At 47.1% G+C, this 22,946-nt stretch overlaps 1 protein-coding gene across 1 annotated transcript in view; it reads right to left on the bottom strand.

Annotated features, from left to right (window-relative positions):
- The window catches only part of ATP6V0A4 (ATPase H+ transporting V0 subunit a4), a 70,790-nt gene that overhangs the window by 24,102 nt on the left and 23,742 nt on the right, over nucleotides 1-22,946 (bottom strand). The window contains exons 11-16 of the mRNA XM_017504282.1: nucleotides 20,294-20,444; nucleotides 18,436-18,575; nucleotides 15,453-15,610; nucleotides 9,510-9,603; nucleotides 3,449-3,567; nucleotides 187-403 (exon numbers count right to left, since the gene is read on the bottom strand). Coding sequence (XP_017359771.1) covers nucleotides 187-403; nucleotides 3,449-3,567; nucleotides 9,510-9,603; nucleotides 15,453-15,610; nucleotides 18,436-18,575; nucleotides 20,294-20,444 — 879 coding nt within the window. The remainder of the gene's footprint in view (nucleotides 1-186; nucleotides 404-3,448; nucleotides 3,568-9,509; nucleotides 9,604-15,452; nucleotides 15,611-18,435; nucleotides 18,576-20,293; nucleotides 20,445-22,946) is intronic.

The following is a 22,946-nucleotide window of genomic DNA, read 5'->3' as shown; positions in this document are numbered from 1 at the left end:
GCTGAGGCAGGAGAATCGCTTGAACCCGGGAGGCAGAGGTTGCAGAGAACCAAGAAGGCACTACTGCATTCCAGCCAGGGTGAGAGCAAGACTCCGTCTTGAGAAAAAAAAAAAAAAAAAAAAAGAGTAGGAGAGAAATTTTACATAATCAAGTAAATAAAAGAAGACTTTAAAAAGCAGGAATACCTGATATTTGTAGAGGGGTGCATTAGAAGAGTCACTGTAGTTAAACAGAAACATGTTGATGAAGTGGATGAGGATGCTGGGGGCATGCTGAGACACATGGACGTCAAAGCGGCACCATTTGAAAATGATCATGAAAACCAGGTATCCAAACAGACACAGGATAAAAATCATCTCAGGGATAAACTGCAGAATGATGTTGAGAGTTCTTCTGAAGTATCTGGGGGTGGAAAACACACACATACACAAGAGAGAATATCAAGGGAACATTAGGACTTCATTATTCTCTCAAAGCACAAAATGCTTTTTTTTTTTTTTTTTTTTTTTTTGCAGCGGAGCCCCACATCCCCCAGCAAGCAGCAATCCTGGATTGATGCATAGAAAAGAATACAAAAAGGAAATACTGTGCTTTTGCACAAAAGGGTCAGAGAGAACCACAGTCTAGAAGTAACATCTAAAGCAAAGGTCATGCCCACACAGAGAGGGTGGTGATCTGACCACAGCTTCGCATGCAGACCTAGCTCACAGTGGCACGTTTAAAGGCAAGAGGATAGAGAATGGGGGACTTGGAAGCTTTTTCCTAAGAATGCTCTAAGATAGGGCTTGGCAAACTGTGACCCGCAAGCCAATTGAGCCTAACACCTGATTCTGTACAGCCTGGAAGTTAAGAATGGTTTTTATATTCTTAAATTGTTGAGGTGAAAAACCCAAAAGAAGTCAGGCACGGTGGCTCCAGCTGTAATCCCAGCACTTGGGGAGGCTGAGGCAGGTGGATCACGGGGTCAGGAGTTCAAGACCAGCCCGGCCAACTGGGTGAAAACCCATCTGTACTAAAAATACAAAAAAATTAGCCAGCTGTGGTGGCGTGCACCTGCAATCCCAGCCACTCAGGAGGCCGAGGCAGGAAAACTGCTTGAACCTGGGAAGTGGAGGTTGCAGTGAACCGGGATCGTGCCACTGCACTCCAGCCTGGGTGACGGAGTGAGACTCCATCTCAAAAAAAAAAAAAAAAAAAAAAAAAAAAAAAAAAAAAAAAAACCCAAAGAATATTTTGAAACACATGAAAATTACATAAACGTCACATTTCAGTGTTCACAAATAAAATGTTCTTGGTACACAGCCACGTTCACTCGTTTACGTATTGCCTATGGCTGCACTCCTACGACACCAGAGCCGAGCGCAGACGGTCCCCAACTTACCACAATTCAACTTATGATTTACGATGATACCCCTACAACCATTCCGTTTTTCATTTTCAGTGAAGCATTCAGTAAATTACATGAGATGTTCAACTATTATAAAACAGGCTTTGTGTTCGTTGATTTCACCCAGCAGTGTGTTCATTTAAGTGTTCTGGTAACATTTTAAGGTAGTCTAGACTAAGCTATAATGTTTGGTAGATAAGTGTATTAAACGCATTTTTGGGTCAGGCGCGGTGGCTCACGCCTATCATCATAGCAGTTTGGGAGGCTGAGGCGGGTGGATCACTTGAAGTCAGGAGTTCAAGACCAGCCTGGCCAGTATGATGAAACCCCATCTCTCCTAAAAATACAAAAATTTGCCGGGCATGATGGCGCACACCTGTAGTCCCAGCTACTCGGGAGACTGAGGCAGGAGAATCACTTAAGCCCGGGAAGCAGAGGTTGCAGTGAGCCAAGATTGCACCATTGCACTCTGGCCTGAGCAACAAGAGCGAGACTCCATCTCAAAAAAAAAACAAGAAAGAAATTGATGTGTAACTCATCCCCTCCTTCTGCTGTGAGAACTGACAAAGATGACAGGAGCAGAGCCTTGGGGGGCCCATGATAGACATGTGTCATGGTCTTAAGCTACTGAAATTTGGAGGCTGTTTGTTACACACAATAGCCTAACCCATTCTTAGTATGTATTCCCGTTCTGTAAAAATTATCATCTCAGAGACATTAATCAATGACTGACTCTATGATCACGCAGCTACTAAGAGGTGGAACCAAGACTTAAACTTCTGATTCCAAACACTTCATCATTTCCATGGCGCCATGGTGTCCCCCCACCGCTCACCTCCATAGAGGTGGGATCTCAGCAGCACCTATAAGTCAACAGCCATGTTCACAAAAGGCACATGTGAAAGGCACATTTGAAGCTGTTTGCAAACATTTATACCTTTAGCATAAATAAGCTTAAGATGTTTTCCAATGATGGATCTTGATAGAAGGAAAAGAACAGACATGGCAATATCAACAGCCAAAGAAGTGAGGGAAAGGCTGCTGCCAGCAGGAAGAAATGTGACCGAGTGGAAGGCAGGACCTGAGGGCAGCATGGCCAAAATTCACATATATTCCTCTTGGCCCATTTGGTGGGATCTGAGCTTGGAGACAGCACCAATCAAGGCCTTTCAGGTTGGGGAGAACACCAGCTGCTGTGGGATTTCCAGTCTTTTTTTTTTTTTTTTTTTGAGATGGAGTCTCACTCTGTCGCCCAGGCTAGAGTGCAATGGTGTGATCTCAACTCACTGCAACCTCTGCCTCCCAAGTTCAAGCGATTCTCCTACCTCAGCCTCCCAAGTAGCTGGGACTACAGGTGCCTGCCACCATCCCTGCTCAATTTTGTATTTTTAGTACAGACTGGGTTTCACCATGTTGGCCAGGACAGTCTCAATCTCTTGACCTCCTGATCCACCCGCCTCAGCCTCTTGAAGTGCTGGAATTACAGGCATGAGCCACTGTACCTGGCCTTTTGTTTTTTTTGAGATGGGTCTTACCCCGTCAACCAGGCTGGAATGCAATGGTGCGATCTCAGCTCACTACAATCTCTGCCTCCCAGGTTCAAGCCAATCTCCTGCCTCAGCCTCCCGAGTAGCTGGGATTATAGGCGCCCGCCACCACATCTGGCTAATTTTTGTATTTTTAGTAGAGATGAGGTTTCACCATGTTGGCCAGGCTGGTCTTGGACTCCTGACCTCAGGTGATCCACGCGTCGGCCTCCCAAAGTGCTGGGACTACAGGCGTGAGCCACTGTGCCCAGCCTCCAGTGTTTTTTTGAATCCTCAAATATTTCTTGGGCTAGAGAAGCACTTACCTTGGAGAGACTCTGCTCAGGAGAAACGGAGGTGCTGCCATTTCCAGCCAACCAGCTTGTCTTGGCTCAAGCCAAGATGCACAGGAAAGTACCCCTTACAGGTAGAAAACTTGCACAGAGAGATGCAGGTCCCAAGCCAGTGGTTCTGTCACCATTCATCATCAGTGTGATCAGATAGAACAGGCAGAGAGTGAATTAGGAAACTCACATGTGATTGAAAAGGCTGAGGATGACACCGAAAACCATCTGGACGATTCCCAGGACCACTGACATCTTCATTTTATAGGAGTTCAAAAATGTGAGTTTGTTTGAAGCCAAGTTCCAAATCTGGATGGGAAATGGGACAAAAAAAACCCACATGAGAGAGAGTCTTAAAAGTTGGACTGGAGTCGAGGCCCACAGCAAAACTCTCCCTGAGCAAATCGCTCTGGGAACGGCACTTTCATGTTTCAGTCCCACTCAATACATGCATTTTGGTCTCCAAAAATGAAAAAAGGATGAAGCCCTTTATAAATGAAACGTTAATGACAAAAATAACAGGATCCTTAGTGCTATTCTCAAATTGCTGGAGGAAAACAGGGGAGAAAAACCCTATGTGAAAAGATAATTTGGGAGGCCAAGGCGGATGGATCAGTTGAGGTCAGGAGTTCGAGACCAGCCTGGTCAACAGGGTGAAACCCCGTCTCTACTAAAAACACAAAAATTAGCTGGGCATGGTGGCGCATGCCTGTAATCCCAGCTACTCAGGAGGCTGAGGCAGGAGAATCGCTTGAACCTGGAAGGCGGAGATTGCAGTGAGCCGAGATCACACCACTGCATTCCAACCTAAGCGACAGAGCAAGACTCAGGGTCAAAAAAAAAGGAAAGATAATCTGTACCATTATGCAAAGATCTCAAACTTGCCTCAGTTTCCTTCATCATGGCCTAAAGATCACTGGCCCATGGATGTATCCAATCCTTTTAAACAACACCACCTCTTACTCTGAAAGTCTATAGTGCTTCACATTACAAAGCATTTCCCCAGGCCCTTCTCAAGAAGCCGTTCCTGTAACCAATTTCTGTAAGCACGATGGGTCAGATGCAGTTCCTGGCCTTTTACACAGCCCGTTTTAAACAGCACCGCCAGGTGGGGATTGTGTGTACCTGTCCTGCCCCAAATGATACCGATGATACTGACATGAGGAGAAAGCACACTGGGTGTTGTGCAGGGGGCAGGTGGGTGGAGTGGGGTGGTTGGGATCTCATGCTGCCTAATGACCAGAGTTGCTAATATTCCTCTTCTCCATTTAAATCTCAGCAGCCCCATGGTCTCCACTCTCACTGTGTGGAAATGGTTCCAAGTCCTTGCTCCTTCCCCTGTCCCGCCTGAACTTGAGGTACATCCCAAATTGTCTTCAGCCTTCCTCTGGGACATGTCAAAGGTGACAAGGGTACAATGTCTTTCTCACCTTTGCTCCTAAATGACTTCCTCCTCCAAACTTCTTTGCTTCTGTTATGGGGCCAACATCCAATCAGACACAACCTCAAACACAATCATCTTGCTCCCTCCATCACACACCCACACACACACACACACACACACACACACATACACACACACACACACGCTCACACAGTCGTGCACTAATTTGCACTGATTATTCCTTTGTAATGTCCTGAGCTAGGCCGGAGGGGCACCCACTGAGGAGGCAGTGAGGGCAGGTCTGCTAGGATACTTTAGACCCAGCCAAATCTGACACATTAAAAATGTTGGCCAGGGGCAGTGGCTCACGTTGTAATCCCACCACTTTGGGACGCTAAGATGGCAAGATCACTTGAGGTCAGGAGTTTAAGACCAGCCTGGTTACAAACTGAGACCCTGTCTCTACAAAAACTTTTTTTTTTTTTTTTGGAGACAGAGTCTTGCTCTGTCACCCAGGCTGGAGTGCAGTGGCACGATCTCAGCTCACTGCAACCTCCACCTCTCAGGGTCAAGCAATTCTCCTGCCTTAGCCTCCTGAGTAGCTGGGACTACAGGCGTGCACCACCACGCCAGGCAACTTTTTGTATTTTTAGTAGAGAAGGGGTTTCACCATATTGGCCAGACTGGTCTCAAACTCCTGACCTTGTGATCTCAGCCTCTCAAAGTGCTGGGATTACAAGCGTGAGCCAACGTGCTCAGCCTCTACAGAAACTTTTTAAAAAAAATTAGCCCAGCAAGGAGTGGCATGTGCCTGTAGTTCCAGCTGCTTGGGAGGCTGAAGCAGGAAGACTGAGCCCAGGAGGTCGAAGCTGCAGTGAGCCATGATCGCGCCACCGTATTACAGCCTGGGCAACAGAGCAAGACCCTATCTCTAAATAAATAAATAAAAAAGAAATTTTAAAATGTTAATAGTTAAGTACCAGGCACATACTAAGCAATTTAGATATGTGTATCTCATTTAATTCCACAGAAAACTCTATGAGATACAGGTCTTGTCATTTTACAGATAAAGTAATTTATTATAACCTCAGGAAGATTAAGTTACTTACACACCTAGGAAGAAATGACATCAGAGTAACTAAAATTCAAGGAGCATTTACCACATTTGTGCATCAGACTCTGCTCTGGGGGGTTTACATGTAAAAATAATTTTTTTTGCTGAGCAGTCCCGGGAGTTAGTGCTGTAATGTATTTATTTATTTTGAGATAGAGTTTCACTCTTGTCGCCCAGGCTGGAGTGCAATGGCGCAATCTTGGCTCACTGCAACATCTGCCTCCCAGGTTCAAGCGATTCTCCTGCCTCAGCCCTCGAGTAGCTGGGATTACAGGTACCTGCCACCACGTCTGGCTAATTTTGTATTTTTAGTAGAGACGGGGTTTCACTCCTGTTGGCCAGGCTGGTCTTGAACTCCTAACCGCAGGTGATCCGCCCCCCTCAGCCTCCCAAAGTGCTGGGATTACAGGTGTGAGCCACCCCACCTGGCCTAGGGCTGTCATTATATGCATTTTATAGGTGAGGAAACAAACATAGAGATGTTAACATGCTCAAACTCACGGAGCAAGTAAATAGAAAAGCAAAAATTTAAACACAGACTGTCTGATTCCTGTGCGAAGAGCTCAGACTTAACCATTTTATTATGTTCATTTGTCGTAAAATTTGCAAAAACACCTAAGGTCAGCTATGATGAAGGCCAAATATTTTGTGATTAGATTCACAGATAGATGCCAAATGCAGTCAGTGAATGCACTGTAGAAATTTGTGTTATATAAAAGGTAAGCCCTTATTAATACACATATATATATATATATATATATATATGACACAAGTACTGATATAGGCACAGACATTGATATGGTTTGGCTGTGTCCACCCAAATCTCATCTTGAATTGTAGCTGACATAATTCCCATGTGTTGCGGGAGGGACCGGTGGGAGATAATTGAATCACAGGGGTGGTTTCCCCCATACTCTTCTTGTAGGAGTGAATAAGTCTCATGAGAGCCGATGATTTTATAAGGGGAAGCCCCTTTCACTTGGTTCTCATTTTCTCTCTTGCCTGCCACCGTGTAAGATGTGCCTTTCATCTTCACCACGATTGTGTGGCCTCCCTACACAATCTTTTTTTTTTTTTTTTTGAGACAGAGTTTCACTCTTGTTACCCAGGCTGGAGTGCAAAGGCGCGATCTCGGCTCACCGCAACCTCCGCCTCCTGGGTTCAGGCAATTCTCCTGCCTCAGCCTCCTGAGTAGCTGGGATTACAGGCACGCGCCACCATGCCCAGCTGAATTTTTGTATTTTTAGTAGAGACGGGGTTTCACCATGTTGACCAGGATGGTCTCGATCTCTTGACCTTGTGATCCACCCGCCTCGGCCTCCCAAAGTGCTGGGATTACAGGCTTGAGCCACCGCGCCCGGCCACAATCTTTTTCTTTATAAATTACCCAGTCTTGGGGATGTCTTGATCACCAGCATGAAAATGGACTAAGACAGACATGTTCTGTTAAAGTGGTTACCTCTGAGGAATAGGAACCAGAGAAGCAGGAAAGGAAAGGCAACTCCTGCTTTGCTTTTTTTTTTTTTGAGACAGAGCCTCTCTGTGTCACCCGGGCTGGAGTGCAGTGGTGCGATAGCTTACTACGCCCTCTGCCTGCCAGATTCAAGTACTTCCCCAGCCTCCTGTGTAGCTGACATCACAGGCATATACCACCATACCTGGCTCATTTTGGTATTTTTACTTTCTTTTTTTGAAATGGGCTCTCACTCTGGTTGCCCATGCTGGAGCACAGTGGCATGATCTCGGCTCACTGCAACCTCCACCTCCTGGGTTAAAGCAATTCTTCTACCTCAGCCTCCCAAGTAGCTGGGACTACTGGCATGTGCCACTGTGCCCAGCTAATTTCTGTATTTTTGGTGGAGGCAAGGTTTCACCGGGTTGGTCAGCCTGGTCTTGAACTCCTGACCTCAAGTGATCCACCTGCCTTGGCCTCCCAAAGTGCTTGGATTACAGATGTGAGCCATCACATCAGGCCAACTCCAGCTCTTCGTTATGTAATATTTTGTGTTGTATAGATTTTTTTAATCATATATATGTACTATTTCAGAATAGAAAGACCAGAATTTTTCAAAATTCTAAATGTTACTAGGAACAAATTTCATTATTTTTAATATCCCACATTCTCTTTCACCCTGATGTATTTTCTTTCTTTTCTAACTTGTGGGCAGATGACAAAATTGCATGCAGAGCAGAAACCCAGGATCACTCAGCTCTGCAATATGAAATACTGTAGCCCCATGCTGCCTGAGGAGCAGAAATGGACAGGCAGGATTTGCTGACGAATTAACTGTGGGCCATGGAGGGGAGAGACAAGACCATTGGAGCAATGAGATCCCAAACAAAGGAAGATCAACCAGACCCTAAGATCATCCCCTCTAGATTCCTTCTCCACCTGCTTACTAAACCTGAAATGTCTTTGACCACAACAAAGTTTTGCAGGCCACAAAAATAATTCAAATTAGTTTTTAACACTTTTCAACTCACAAACCAGCCTTCAAGGACTTTACCACTTTTGATAAAACAGAATGCAAGTGTGCCTGGGTGGCAAGTATAAACAAATCTCTGGCAAAGTTTCTGTTTTCATAAAGGCGGGGTGGCAGGAGACAGCAGGATGACCCAGGAAGACTTAAGAGGAGGTGATCTGCAAGACAAGAGAGACTGGAGAACCAATTTTAGGGCTAGTACTATTTACTCCCAACTGTCAGCAACACAAAGTGAGGTCTCAGGCTCTCTCCTACAAAGAAGAGAGCTTAGAAGAAACATTTACGGACATTTGCCAAGCTCAGTTTTAGTTCAGTTCATGCTCATTTGGAGCATAAGGCCGCCACCTGGTGGCTGCATGCACTGCGCCAATAGAAATAAACGGCTTTACATGAATGGGCATGTGTTATGGCTCCTCAAAACCCCTTTACATCTACAGGCTTTGAGGAAGTATCATTTTGCTTAGCTCGAATCTAGTTGACTGAGATATATATAAAACAAACAAATAAAATGAAGCAAATACCCTTTTTAAAAAAGTGTCAATTCTATGCAGTAAAACAAAACAAGACGAGGTGCAGTGGCTCATGCCTATAATCCCAGCACTTTGCGGGGTGGATCACTAGATCAGGAGATCGAGACCAGCCTGGCCAACATGGTAAAACCCCATCTCTACTAAAAATACAAAAAATTCGCCGGGTGTGGTGGTGGGCACCTGTAGTCCCAGCTACTTGGGAGGCTGAGGCAGGAGAATTGCTTGAACCCGGGAGGCGGAGGTTGCAGTGAACTGAGATCATACCATTGCACTCCAGCCTGGGCGACAGTATGAGACTTCGTCTCAAAAATAAAACAAAACAAACATAAAAGCAAATCTACACTTTTTTAGAAAAAAGGGAAATATTTCCCACTGCAAGAAAACATCAAGCAGGGAACTTGAACTTGATTAGGATGCTAAATAGCTTATCTAATATGCATACTTCCTAGGCAATCAAGTGCCTTTTAAAGAAGCAATTATTAACCACCAGGGATGTAACTGATGGAGAAAGAGGCAGATGTTTGGGGAACTGCATGGAAAATGGGGCCGGGTAGAGGGTGCAGATAGAATATTTATTTGAATCTGGCTCTGTGTGTCACAAAAACCTCAGCAAAAGTTATTTTAACTCAACACAAGTTTGTTGATTTGACAGGCTTTGCTGGCCTTCTCTTCGCTATCCAGAGGTCTCTTCCACAAGACAGTTGACACAGTAAATATTTAACCCAAGACGATGTTATTACCGGATCAATTCCAAATGGGTATGGATTTCCAGAATACACTCCTGGTATGGCTGGGTCCAGCTGCAGATACGGATTTTCCTCCATTGCATGAGTACTTTAGAGAGAGAAAGGGAGAAAAACAATGAGCAGCCAGACGCAGAAAAAAATGCTATAGAACCACCAGTCACGAACTAGCCCATCAAAGCCCCACTACTGATGCAACTCATCAATTTGGTTGATTCAATATCTTCTATGCATCAAGTATTGTACTAAGCACTCAGGAGACAGAAATTACCATCTGGCCCCTAAGGAGTTCACAGCCTGAGTTTCCAAAGAGATCTCAGCCTGATGTGCTACAGTAAAGAAAATCAGGGCCGGGAACAATGGTTTACACTCATAATCCCAGCAGTTTGGGAGGCTGAGGCGGGAGGATCCCTTAAGCCCAGGAGTTCCAGACCAGCAAGGTGTGGTGGCACATGCCCTTCATTCCAGCTACCTGGGAGGCTGAGGCGGGAGGATTGCTTGAGCCCGGGAGGTCAAGGCTGCAATCAGCCATGATCGCACCACTGCACTCCAGCCTGGGCAACAGAGTGAGACTCTGTTGAAAGGAAAAAAAAGAGGGAGAAGGGAGAGAAGGGAGAGGAGGGAAAAGGGAAAGAGAAAGGAAAAGGAAGGGAAATCAGGACTCATATCACATCAGAAATAAGGTAGAAGGCAGGGATTCTAGGAGCATGAAGGAAAGAAACCCCAGCCCACGGACATGCTTGGGAAGTCTCCCCGGGGAACATGGAGGCTGTTTCTGAAGGATAGAGTGGTGTTTTACACACACACCTCAACTGCTATGAAACTTACCTCTAAAAACATGTAGCCCATAGACTGTCTTTAAATCTGTGTCCCTTTTCACCCAGAAGCATGCATGTGAATGGGAAGAAATTTCTTTTTTTTTTTTTTTGAGATGGAGTTTCGCTCTTATTCCTCAGGCTGCAGTGCAATGGCGTGATCTCGGCTCACAGCAACCTCTGCCCCGTGCCCCCCACCTCGCACCCCAGGTTCAAGCAATTTTCCTGCCTCAGCCTACTGAGTAGCTGGGATTACAGGCATGCACCACCACATCCGGCTAATTTTTGTGTTTTTAATAGAGATGTGGTTCACCATGTTGGTGGTCAGGCTGGTCTTGAACTCCTGACTTCAAGTGATCCACCCACCTCAGCCTCCCAAAGTGCTGGGATTACAGGTGTGAGCCACTGCGCCCGGCCCAGAAATTTCTTACTCTCTACCTTTGCAAGCCTTAAGGGGATGAGAATATTGAGTTAATTTTTTTTTTTTTTAATAGCCTACATCTGTGGAAGGGCCCAAGGAATGAGCATTTGAAATGATGAAGAACAGGCCTGGTGTGGCGGCTCACGCCTATAATCCCAGCACTTTGGGAGGCTGAAGTGGGTGGATCACTTGAGGTCAGGAGTTCGAGACCAGCCTGGCCAACATGGCAAAACCCTGTCTCTACTAAAAATACAAAAATTAGCTGGACACAGTGGCACATGCCTGTAATCCCAGCTACTCGGGAGGCTGTGGCAGGAGAATCACTTGAAACCAGGAGGTGGAGGTTGCAGTGAGCTGAGATCGCACCAGTGCACTCTAGCCTGGGTGACACAGTGAGACTCCATCTCCAAAAAATAAAATAAATAAAATAGAATTTTAAAAAGAATGAAATGATGAAGAACAGATAGCAGACAGTCTTGCCAGGCTGCCTAGAAATACAGTCCCTCAGCTGGGCGCAGTGGCTCACTCCTGTAATTGCAGCTCTTTGGGAGGTCGATGAGGGCAGATCCCTTTAGAGCAAAACTCTGTCTCAAAAAAAAAAAAAAAAAAAATGAAATACATTCCTTCCCTTCCGCAGCGAGGCACTGGGGGCCTTAGGTAGCAGCTGAGGGAATCAGGAAGCCTGGCCCTACTGTCCTGGCCTTCCATATATGGTGGCAGCAGCTGACTATGACTCACTCTCCCAGTCACGACCCCCGTCCTAATGGCATGTGTCAGAGCAGACGGCTGGATTTCCACAGCAGAGAAGTGTTTGTGTATTCACAAAGAGAAAAGTCACCCCAGACAGGAGGGAACTGGCCTGGCACCCACGGCTAAGCCATCGTGTCTCCTGCTGAGCATAAACAGCTTCACAGAACACCACCATCGGACAAGGGCACCTGGCGACTCCAACAGAGCAAGAAAAAACAAGATCATTCCACAATCACACCCTGATACAGGCAGAAAGAAGGACACGGTACAAATCACAAAAACGACCCAGCATCCCTGCATCCTAACACAGGCCAAATGCTCTAAGCTCTTTCCAACGCCCTCCTAACAGAGATGGTTGTCCCAACGCTGCACCTTCTCTCTCGCTGAGTCAATATGCCCAACTCCGGTGACTGCAGGAATGTTTTCGGTGGCCTTTCAACCATCAAGGAAGCAGGCTCAAAACCCAGGTTGCAGCTGGTGACCAGAATCAGCTCACTGTGTACTTCAGCTGTCATTTTCTTCTGCCACACTGATAATGAGGTTCTTTCTTATACTACTGACCTTTCACATGTGCCTGAGCATTGCTCCAATTCAAGACCAAAGAGTCCTGAATTGGGGAAGAAGTCATTTGCAGGTGCAGAAGAGAACAACATTCATATTAGCCAGGGACGGTGGTTCACGCCTGTAATCCCAGCACTTTGGGAGACCGAGGCAGGTGGATCACTTGAGGTCGGGAGTTTGAGACCAGCCTGACCAACATGGAAAAACCCTGTCTCTACTAAAAATACAAAATTGGCTGGGTGTGGTGGTACATGCCTGTAATCCTAGCTACTTGGGAGGCTGAGGCAGGAGAATTGTTTGAACCCGGGAGGTGAAGGTTGCATGAGCCAAGATTGTGTCATTGCACTCCAGCCCAGGCAACAGAGCAAAACTCTGTCTAAAAAAAACATAACCAAAACAAAAAAACAACATTCATACCCATGTCTGCAGAATGATAACAAGACAGTTAACCTGGGCCTTTCACAGTCACACTCCAGGGGAAATGGAATTTCATGTTGGTAGTCTGGTGAAATTATGCAGATTTAACATGTTTCAAAACCCATCTCAGCCAGGCGCGGTAGCTCACACCTGTAAGCCGAACACTTTGGGACACCAAGGCGGGTGGATCACCTGAGGCCAGGAGTTCAAGACCAGCCTGGCCAACATAGTGAAACCCTGTCTCTACTAAAAATACAAAAATTAGTTGGGCGTGGTGGCACACACCTGTAATCCCAGCTACTTGGCAGGCTGAGACAGGAGAACTGCGAGAACCCAGGAGGCTGAGGTTGTAGTGAGCCAAGATTACACCACTGCACTCCAGCCTGGGCCACAGAATGGACTCCATCTCAAAATAAAAAATAAAAATAAAAAATAAAACTCATCTCTATACTTATGACTTTAAATCTAAAGAGCAGAACTAAGTATAAGAATGTATGTGTTTGTTTGTTTGAGACAGGGTCTTGCTGTATTGCCCTTCCTGGAGTACAGTGGTGCCATCGTGGCTCATCGCACCCTCAACCTCCCAGGCTCAAATGATCTTCCTGCCTCAGCCTCCCGAGTAGCTGGAACCACAGGCACGTGCTACTGAGCCCAGCTATTTTTTTTTTTTTTTTTTCAATTTTATATAGACAGACAGGGCGTCCCTATATTGCCCAGGCTGGTCTTGAACTCCTGGGTTCAAGCAATCCTCCCACTTTGTCCTCCCAAAGTTCTGGGATTACAGGTGTGAGCCACTGTGCTCAACTTAATTTGTTTTTACATTTATGGAAGTTTTGTTCTGTTCTTTTGGGCATCTCTTTAGAATACTAATTGCAAAGCAAAAAAAGCAAAACAAAACAAAATAAAAAACACACAGAGCTGTCTGTATGTCATTCTGGAAAACGTTTTATCCTTTATTTTTCTGTGTTTATTTAAGGTGGGGAATCCCATCTCTACTTCAGGGAACTTAGGCCTAGCAGAGAAACGAAAAGGGACTGAATTAGAATCTCCATGCACCACAATGAAGATTGCTACAGTCTCTTGGAGCCTCTGTGCCAACATCAAGCCCCTCAAATGCCCTCAGGAAAGCTCTGTCAAAAGAAAACCAGAATTGGGCTGGGCACAGTGGCTGACACCTGCAATCCCAGCCCTTTGGGAGGCCGAGGCAGGTGGATCATGAGGTCAGGAGATCTGGCCACCACAGTAAAACCCATGCACCTGAAGCCCCAGGTGCTCAGGAGGCTGAGGCAGGAGAACTGCTTGAACCTGGAAGGCAGAGGTTGCAGTGAGACTCTGTCTCAAAAAAAAAAAAACACCCAACAACCCAGGATTGAATCTTTTCTAACTGAAAAACTCTTGGATGAAACAGATTGTTTCTTCTGTCCCCAATTTATGACGTTCACGACAGATTTTGGTGAGCAAGTAAAACCCGTAAGGCTCCTTCCTTGGGGGAGGAAGAACGGGCAAAGAGATTGTGAACAGTCTACCCAGCTCAGCCTTCTCTTTTGCTCGTCTTTTCTTATCTGTTCAAACCGAAGTTCCAGAATGAGGCAAGGAAATCTTAAGCTGACCCAAAGAAGCCGGGCAGAGACACATGTTAGGAAATATCACCAATGACATGTAGGTTTCACAAATTAGCCCTCACGCTACTATGGGACTCTTGGGTATGTTATGCCCATAACCTAAGATTGCCCCCAAAATCACAAGGCCGGCGCGATTTCTATTTGTTCACTTCACAGTCCCCTATCCTCCAGAGTCCCCTGTTCCCCCCAGTTCATTAAATTGGCCTATCTCTCAAACTCTAAAATCTTCCTCCCTCCCCTACAAGTCTCCATTCCTGAAAGGTTGTGCTTCCATTCTAAAGACTGCACGTCTGCCGAACTGTATAAAATCACCGTGGAATACACAGGGGAAGTGTGGACCTCGGGGATCTAGAAAGCTTCCAGGCCTCTCCATCCTACAGTCCCCAACCTCCCACTCTGCCAGCCACAGGACAAATACAGGGAGACAGCATTGCGAAACCAACCCTTTCCTCATTTGCATTTTTTTTTGTTTTTGAGACAGAGTCTTGCTCTGTTGCTCAGAAGTGAAGTGCAAGGGTGCAATCTTGGCTCACTGCAACCTCCACCTCCTGGGTTCAAGTGATTCTCATGCCTCAGCCTCCTGAGTAGCTGGGATTATAGGCACGCACCATCATGCCTGGCTAATTTTTGTATTTTTAGTAGACACAGGGTTTCACCATGTTAGCCAGAGTGGTCTTGAACTCCTGACCTCAAGTGATGCTCCCGCCTCAGCCTCCCAAAGTGCTGGGATTACAGACGTGAGCCACCATACCCACCCTCTCATTTGCTTTTGTTTGAGACAGCATCTTGCTGTGCTGCCCAGGCTGGAGTGCAATGGTGTGATCGTAGCTCACACGGTCTTGACCTCCTGGGCCCAAGCCATCCTCTTACCTCAGCCTCCCAGGTAGCTAGCACTACAGGCCAACATACTTGGCTAATTAATTTTTTTCTTTTATTTATTTATTTTGGAGATGGAGTCTCACTCTGTTGCCCAGGCTGGCGTGCAGTGGCACAATCTCAGCTCACTGCAAGCTCTGCCTCCCAGGTTCAAGTCATTCTCCTGCCTCAGCCTCCTGAGTAGCTGGGATTCCAGGCTCCCCCCCCACACCACACCTAGCTAATTTTTATATTTTTAGTGAAGATGGGTTTCACCATGATGGCCAGGCTGGTCTCAAACTCCTGACCTCAAGTGATCCAACTGCCTCGATCTCCCAAAGTGCTGTGATTACAGGCGTGAGCCACCGCGCCTGGCCTATTTGTTGAATTTTCAAGTGCACCTCTGAATTGAGCTGGGGTAGACTCTCCCTACCATGAAAACAGCCACTGAGGCCACCTGGCTGGCCAGCGAGTGTGCCGTCTCTGTCCATCAACTCACTTCCAGGTGGCGTTTCTGAACATGGGCTGGACACTCCAAGAAGAGCCGAAGATGTTCAGGGACTTGGAGAAGCAGTCATTGTAGATCAGGCCCGTGTAGATGGAGAAGATGCCCATCAGGAGAATCAGATAGCGCCCGTGGAAGAAGGTGTTCCAAATCTGGCCTCAGAGAGACAGAGAGGATGATTGTCAGTGGGCTCTGAACCAGACCCCGGAGGATGTTTCCAGCTTCGCCGGCACAGGCACCCTTGGGGTGGGTCACATGACACAGCAAACATCAATCATCCACACGGGAAGAACACAGCATCCTGGTTTTTGGAACATATAGGTACACCAAAAAGTCCTAGACTGGTATTTGTTATTGTGGAAATAAAAACCATATAGGCGAAAATTTGCCAGGTGTGGTGGTGCAGGCCTGTAATCTCAGCTACTCGGGAGGCTGAGGCAGAAGAATCACTTGATTTTGGGAGGTGGAGGCTGCAGTGAGCCGAGATTGTACCACTGCACCCCAGCCTGGGTGACAGAGCAAGACTTTGTCTCAAAAAATTAAAAAGTCCAGGCGTGGTGGCTTATACCTGTAATCCCAATACTTTGGACATTGGGAGGCTGAGGCAGGCAGATCACCTGAGGTCAGGAGTTTGAGACCAGCCTGGCCAACATGGTGAAATCCCGTTTCTACTAAAAATTAGCCAGACGTGGTGGTGTGCACATTAGTTCTAGTTACTTGGAAGACTGAGGCAGGAGAATCACTTGAACCCGGGAGGCAGAGGTTGCAGTGAGCTGAGATCGTCCCACTGCACTCCAGCCTGGGTGACAGAGTGAGACTCCATCTCAAAAAAATAAAAACATATAAGCCTCAGCTCCTTCCATTGCGCCTGCATCAGAAAATAAACTAAGTGCAAGCTCGGCCTCATCTGCTTCGGGAGGGACCTGAAAGTAGGCGGCTTTGCTTCAAGTGCTTCCAGGAGACACGCACTGAACTGGCCTCTCACGGTTGCTACATTTATGACAAGTCAGATCTATACTCATTTTGTGTCTTGTCACTGTAAAGTTGAGTCTCTGTCTGTCTATGTCTGCTGAGAAGCATAAAGTGCTTTCTCATAATACTGAATGATGTGTGTCAATCATTCCAAGCAGTGCTGAAGGGTAACTCTGAAACTCAAAATGTTTACCATAGAAAACTACATCTGTTAAACTTGGCATGGAAAACTACATTGGTCACAGGTGGATTCTGCCCTCTAACCTCGACATCGATAACCTAGCTATAATTAATTCAACCTGTAATCAAACATTGCAGATATTCTTTTTTTTTTTTTTTTTTTTTTTTTTTGAGACAGAATCTTGCTCTGTCACCCAGGCTAGAGTGCAGTGGCATGATCTCGGCTCACTGCAACCTCCACCTCCTGGGTTCAAGTGATTCTCCAGCCTCAGCTTCCTGAGTAGCAGAAACTACAGGTGCCCGCCACCATGCCTGGCTAATTTTTGTATTTTTAGTAGAGATGGGATTTCACCATGTTGGTAAGGGCGGTCTCAAACTCCTGCCCTCAGGTGATCGGCCCACCTTAGTCTCCCAAAGTGCTGGGATTAACAGGCATGAGTCACGGTGCCTGGCCTGCAGATATTGTTACAATCAGAGCATAGCTACAGCATGTTTCCCCTTTTTAAAATGTATTACCATGAACTTAAAGTGATTAACTTCCATTAACTGTTGAACTTTTTTTTTTTGAGACGGAGTCTCGCTCTGTCAGCCAGGCTGGACTGCAATGGCGAGATCTCGGCTCACTGCAACCTCCACTTTTCGGATTCAAGAGATTCTCCTGCCTCGACCTCCTAAGTAGCTGGGACTACCAGTACCTACCACTACGCCTGGCTAATTTTTGTATTTTTAACAGAGATGGGGCTTCACCATGTTGGCCAGGTTGGCCTCGAACTCCTGATCTCAAATGACCCACCCACCGTGGCCTCCCAAAGTGCTGGGATTACAGGCATAAGCCACTGCGCCCGCCCACCTAATAAACTGTGAACCAATGCACTCTCTTGAGTTGTCCCAGCCTTCACAGCACTCTGCGAAGGGACCTCGTGAAAGGCGGAGAAACTTGAAGCTAAGAGTGGGCAAACGACAGGCAGGGTTTCTCAGTGTTCAAAATAACCCTGGTCCCAGGCTGCTCTGCCAGGAACAAGTACTCATGATATTTTAAGTAAAATCAATACAAATACTGTGCACTACTTGATGCCAGTTTTTGAAAAATTGGTGTATAAGCAAGAAAAGAAATGGAAAGATATCAAAAAACACTCACTGTGATTTTTCTCTTTGTCACTAGATGGTTGCATTTTTCTAATTTTTACAATGATTATGAATTGCTGGGTTTTTTGCTTGTTTGTTTGTTTGTTTGTTTTTCGAGATGAAGTCTTGCTCTGTCACCCAGGCTGGAGAGCAATGGCACAATCTCGGCTCACTGCAACCTCTGCCTCCCGGGTTCAAGTGATTCTCCTGCCTCAGCCTCCTGAGTAGCTAGGATTACAGGCATGGGCCATCACGCCCACCTATTTTTTGGGTGTGTTTTTTAGTAGAGACGGGGTTTCACCATGTTGGTCAGGCTGGTCTTGAACTCCTGACCTCGTGATCTGCCCCCCCACCCCAACCCAGCCTTCCAAAGTACTGAGATTACAAGTGTGAGCCACCACCCTTGGCTATATTGCTTTTATAATCAGAGAAAAAAATCAGAGTTAGAAAACATACATAATGAAAAACTGATGTGTTATCAAGTCATGAACAAAAACCCAAAAATGCCGAAAGGAACAGCACCAAATCTTCCAAAGGAATTATCTTTGGCCAGAAGTTTTAGGTTAATTTTGGCTCTTTTTTACTTTCTTTCTTTCCCTTATTTTTCATAAAGACGTGTTATTTCTATGGTGAAAACCACGTACAGATTTTCCTATTCTGAAAACAAATGTGGCAAGACAGTCAAGGGATACTCACTCACCTCATTGTCTGTCTTCTGGGAGAGCAAGCGTCTCTCATTCAGAACCATCCAAAGCGCAGCCAGGAGCATCACAGTTCCGTGACCACAGTCTCCAAACATCACAGCGAACAGGAAGGGGAAAGTGATAATGGTGTAGGGGGCTGTGGAGGGGAGACGCACAACATCTGAGGCCCCAGCGCAGGTTCCCTGCCACAGCTGCACAATCTGCACACTGGTTTCCTTAAGACTTTCGGCTTGTCTTTTCTCACCCTCCCGACCCTGACACTTGCTTAGCTGCCATATAAATGAGCACATCAGTTTCTAGGCATTCTTTTTAAATTTTTTTTTGAGACAGGGTCTCACTCTGTCACCCAGACTGGAGTGCGGTGGCACGATCATGGCTCACTACAACCTCCACCTCCTGGGCTCAAAGTAATCCTCCTACCTCAGCCTCCCAAAATGTTGGGATTACAGGCATGAGCCACCATGCCCAGTCCATGAGTAGGTAAACTTAGTCCCCACTCTACAGATGTGCTGAGGCGTAGAGAGGCTAAATGACTTGTCAAAAATCACAAAGTCTTGCAAGGCACAGTGGCTCACGCCTATAATCCCAGCACTTTGGAAGGCCGAGGCAGGTGGATCACCTGAGGTCAGGAGTTCGAGGCCAGCCTGGCCAACATGGAGAAACCCCATCTCTACTAAAAATATAAAACAATTAGCCAGGCGTGGTGGCACATGCCTGTAATCCCAGCTACTCGGGAGGCTGAGGCAAGAGAATCACTTGAACCCGGGAGGCTGAGGTTGCAGTGAGCCAAGATCATGCCATTGCACTCCAACCTGGGCAACAGAGCGAACCTCGGTCTCAAAAAAAAAAAAAATTACAAAGTCAAAAAAATTCGTCAAGTTTGACGGAACTTAAGATCAGTTTTCTCTTTGTAGGTGCTTTTTACCCTCTTCTCCACGCCCATCTTTTGCCTGTTTCTCCACCATTCACATGCACCACACACCACCAGCAGTTTGCTCGCAGGGAGCCTCAACCCAGGAGGCTCCTGCATTACAGGTCACAAATTAGACTGGGTCTCAGGCTAGAGAAGAACAGCGCCATGCACTGCTTGGATAAAGGGCATCTAGTCCACCCTTTTATCTATTTTTTGAGACAGGGTCTCACTCTGTTGCCCAGGCTGGAGTACAGTGGCATGATCTCGGCTCACTGCAACCGCCGCCTCCTGGGTTCAAGTGATTCTCCTGCCTCATCCTCCTGAATGGCTGGGATTACAGGTGCCTGCCACTGTGCCCTGCTAATTTTTGTATGTTTAGTAGAAACAGGGTTTTGCCATGTTGGTCAGGCTGGTCTCGAACTCCTGACCTCAAATGATCCACTGCCTCAGTCTCCCAGAGTGCTGGGATTACAGATGTGAGCCACTATGCCCTTTATTTTATTAACCAAGCTTGCAAGATCCCACAGCTTAGGACACCAAGAATCGAGTCTTCTAAGTTCTGTGTGTTTGTGTCTTTCCCACACAATAGCTACAACAGTGAAGCTGCCAAGATAAGGCCCTCATTGAACTGGTGAAGGAAACAATCGCTGACTTCAGCTGCCTGATGAGGTTGTGGTTGAAGGGCAAACAGGTGAGACAAAACAACTCTTTCACCAATCAGCATTTATAGACAACACCCCAGGGTATTAGGAAACCGAGCAGGATTTAGGAAACCTTCTACTTGCCCCTACTATCCTACTTCTTCCTCGGATTCCCACAGCTACAAACCTAGCCCCAAGCCTCACAGTTTTAACAAGTTCACCTCCTCAGTCACTCAGGGGTACATCTTACCCAGTTTCCACTTTCAAGCTGCCCAGTTGTGCAATTTACCAGATCTTTACCTGGGTTTATCTCCCGGTAGCTGCCGACGCCATATGCATCGACGATATTCTGGAAGCCAGCTGTGAATTTATTGGTCCTGTTAAATGTGGGCGGGGCGGTTTTAGATTGCACTGTGGTCATGATGGGGGCCATGGAAGAGCCACTTAGTTCCTGCAAAAAAAAAAAAAAAAAAAGGCAACAAAGACATAAGGAGAAGAGTCTTGGGCTGGGTGTCACACACACAAGGTCACAGTCTCTCCTGCCGTCTCTCACTGAGTAAACTTGGGGCAATCCCTTGATCTCTCTGAGACTCACGACCTCATCTGTAGAGAGTTAATACTTTCCCAATACTTATCCAATCCACCTCACAGGAGGGCTGTCAAGAGAATAGAGAGTCTCTGACGATCTCCCCTTTCCAGCTCCTGTAAATGCGAATGTTATGGCTCATGGCCCTCTATGCTTCCCCTCGCTCTGCTTTCTCAATTCATCCCTCTCTTCCAAATGGCCTTGACCCTTCCCCAGTTTTTTCCTAAGTGCCTGCTCAGACTTTCAAACTCCAATGTGTCACCAACACCACAAAATCCAGGAGCCTAATCCTGCATCCATCAACTTGCCCCAAAGCCAGGTCCCTTCCTGGGTAAGAACAGCGCCATGTCCTCCCTCCTCCTTTGGCAGAGCCTCCATTCTCCCATATTCCTAACACCTTAGAATCACGGATGTGTCCCTTCTCAGGTTTCAGTCAGTCGATCACCCACCAAGGCTTGCTAATCCTCCCTTCAGAATCCTCCCTCCAATTCCCACAGCTGTTACCCTGGCTCCAAGCCTCAGACTCTCCACCAGCCTCTCCCGTCTCCATTTATCTAACGCCCAGATTGCTTAAGCACTCTTTTAATAAAACAAACAAAAAAGAACTATTTTACTCATGTTACACTCCTGCTTTAAAATCTTCAAAGGCTGCGTATTCCCTAAAGAATGAAATCAAAACTCTTCTGATCAGGACTACTTAACAATACTGCCTTAATCCCCCATTCCCGCCTTCAGCCCTCCCCACACGTCGCCATGGAAACTGGCCATGTTACACTAGCCACCTCTCTTCTCCACTCACTCTTTTTTTTTTTTTTTTTTTCTGAGACAGGGTCTCACTCTGTTGCCCAGGCTGGAGCGCAGTGGCACAATCATAGCTCACTGCAGCCTTGACCTCCTGGGCTCAAGCAATCCTCCCGCCTCAGCCTCCGGAGTAATGGGAGGCTGCATGCATGGGACTACAGCCATGCATCGCTATGTTGCAGAGGCTGGTCTTGAACTCCTGGGCTCAAATGATCTTCCCACCTCAGCCTCCCAGAGTGCTGGGATTACAGGGTGAGCCACTGCATCGGTTCTATTTACTTGAGTCTTTTTGTTTTCTGGGGATTTTTTTTTTTTTTGAGACAAAGTTTCGCTCTTGTTGCCCAGGCTGGAGTGCAATGGTGTGATTTCCGCTCACGGCAACGTCCGCCTAGCGGGTTCAAGCGAGTCCCCTGCCTCAGCCTCCCGGGTATCTGGGATGACAGGCACGCGCCACCACGCCCGGCTAATTTTGTATTTTCAGTAGAGATGGGGTTTCTCCACGTTAGTCAGGCTGGTCTCAAACTCCCAACCTCAGGTGATCCGCCCACCTCAGCCTCCCAAAGTGCTGGGATTACAGGCGTGAGCCACTGCGCCCCGCCTCCACTTACTCGAATCTTAACAATTCCACGTGCTCCCTATCCAGGGACCGTAGAGCCACCGCACACCCAGTAGCACTTGCCATCTGCATACCCAGTGGGACCTGACCCCAGCTGGACGAGTGCTCATGGACCCAGCTTCAATCCTCCGCTGCCTTCAGGAGGCCCCGCTCCACTCCACCTCCCTCCACCTGCTCCCTGACCAGCCTTCCACCAATGCGCACATGCACCCCTTCCTCAGGGATGCACCCCTGCCCTACTCAGCTTGGTTGAAATGCTTTTTAAGTGCCCCATGTTGGTGGTTTTTGGACCACGATGTGGGGATACCTCTGTATTCAAATCCTGCCTCCTGGCTATAGGACTGTGGTCAGGTTACTTCTACATTCTGTGCCTGAATTTCTTTATCTGTACAAAGGAGAAAAAGAAAGTTCCCACCTTCTAATCCATTCCTAGAGCAAGGAATGGATTACCTTCAGACCCCTCTGCCTGAAAACGCTTCCTCCTGCCCCCAATTTTCCCATGGTATCAATGCCACCTAGTCAGAAGGGGCCACTTTAGATCCCATGAGATCCCCTGCTGTCACCAGATACATCACCAGCAGGGCTGGCTTCCCACCCAGCTAGTTCCCCATCGGCCGAACCAGCTGCATACCACGCAGTCCTCAATCTATCCGTTTCACTCCTGCCACCCTGTGAAATGATTCAAACAAGCTCATCACATCCTCCTGCAGGAACCAAAGGTCACCTCACTCTCTTTCACTACAGAGCTGCCTCTGCCAGTTCACCCGGCTCCCAAGCGCCATTCCCAAGGGCAAGCCCTGTGTGGCCCTGCATGGCGTGCGGTGTCCTTCTCCCCTGGGCTCTGAGTTTGAGTGACTAAACACAGTAGTCCCAGCTACTCGGGAAGCTGAGGCAGGAGAATCACTTGAACCCGGGAGGCGGAGGTTGCAGTGAGCCGAGACTGTGCCACT

The sequence above is a fragment of the Cebus imitator genome, unplaced genomic scaffold (assembly GCF_001604975.1).
Source record: "Cebus imitator isolate Cc_AM_T3 unplaced genomic scaffold, Cebus_imitator-1.0 Scaffold319, whole genome shotgun sequence".
Taxonomy (NCBI): domain Eukaryota; kingdom Metazoa; phylum Chordata; class Mammalia; order Primates; family Cebidae; genus Cebus; species Cebus imitator.
This window is presented reverse-complemented; position numbering and strand designations above follow the sequence as displayed.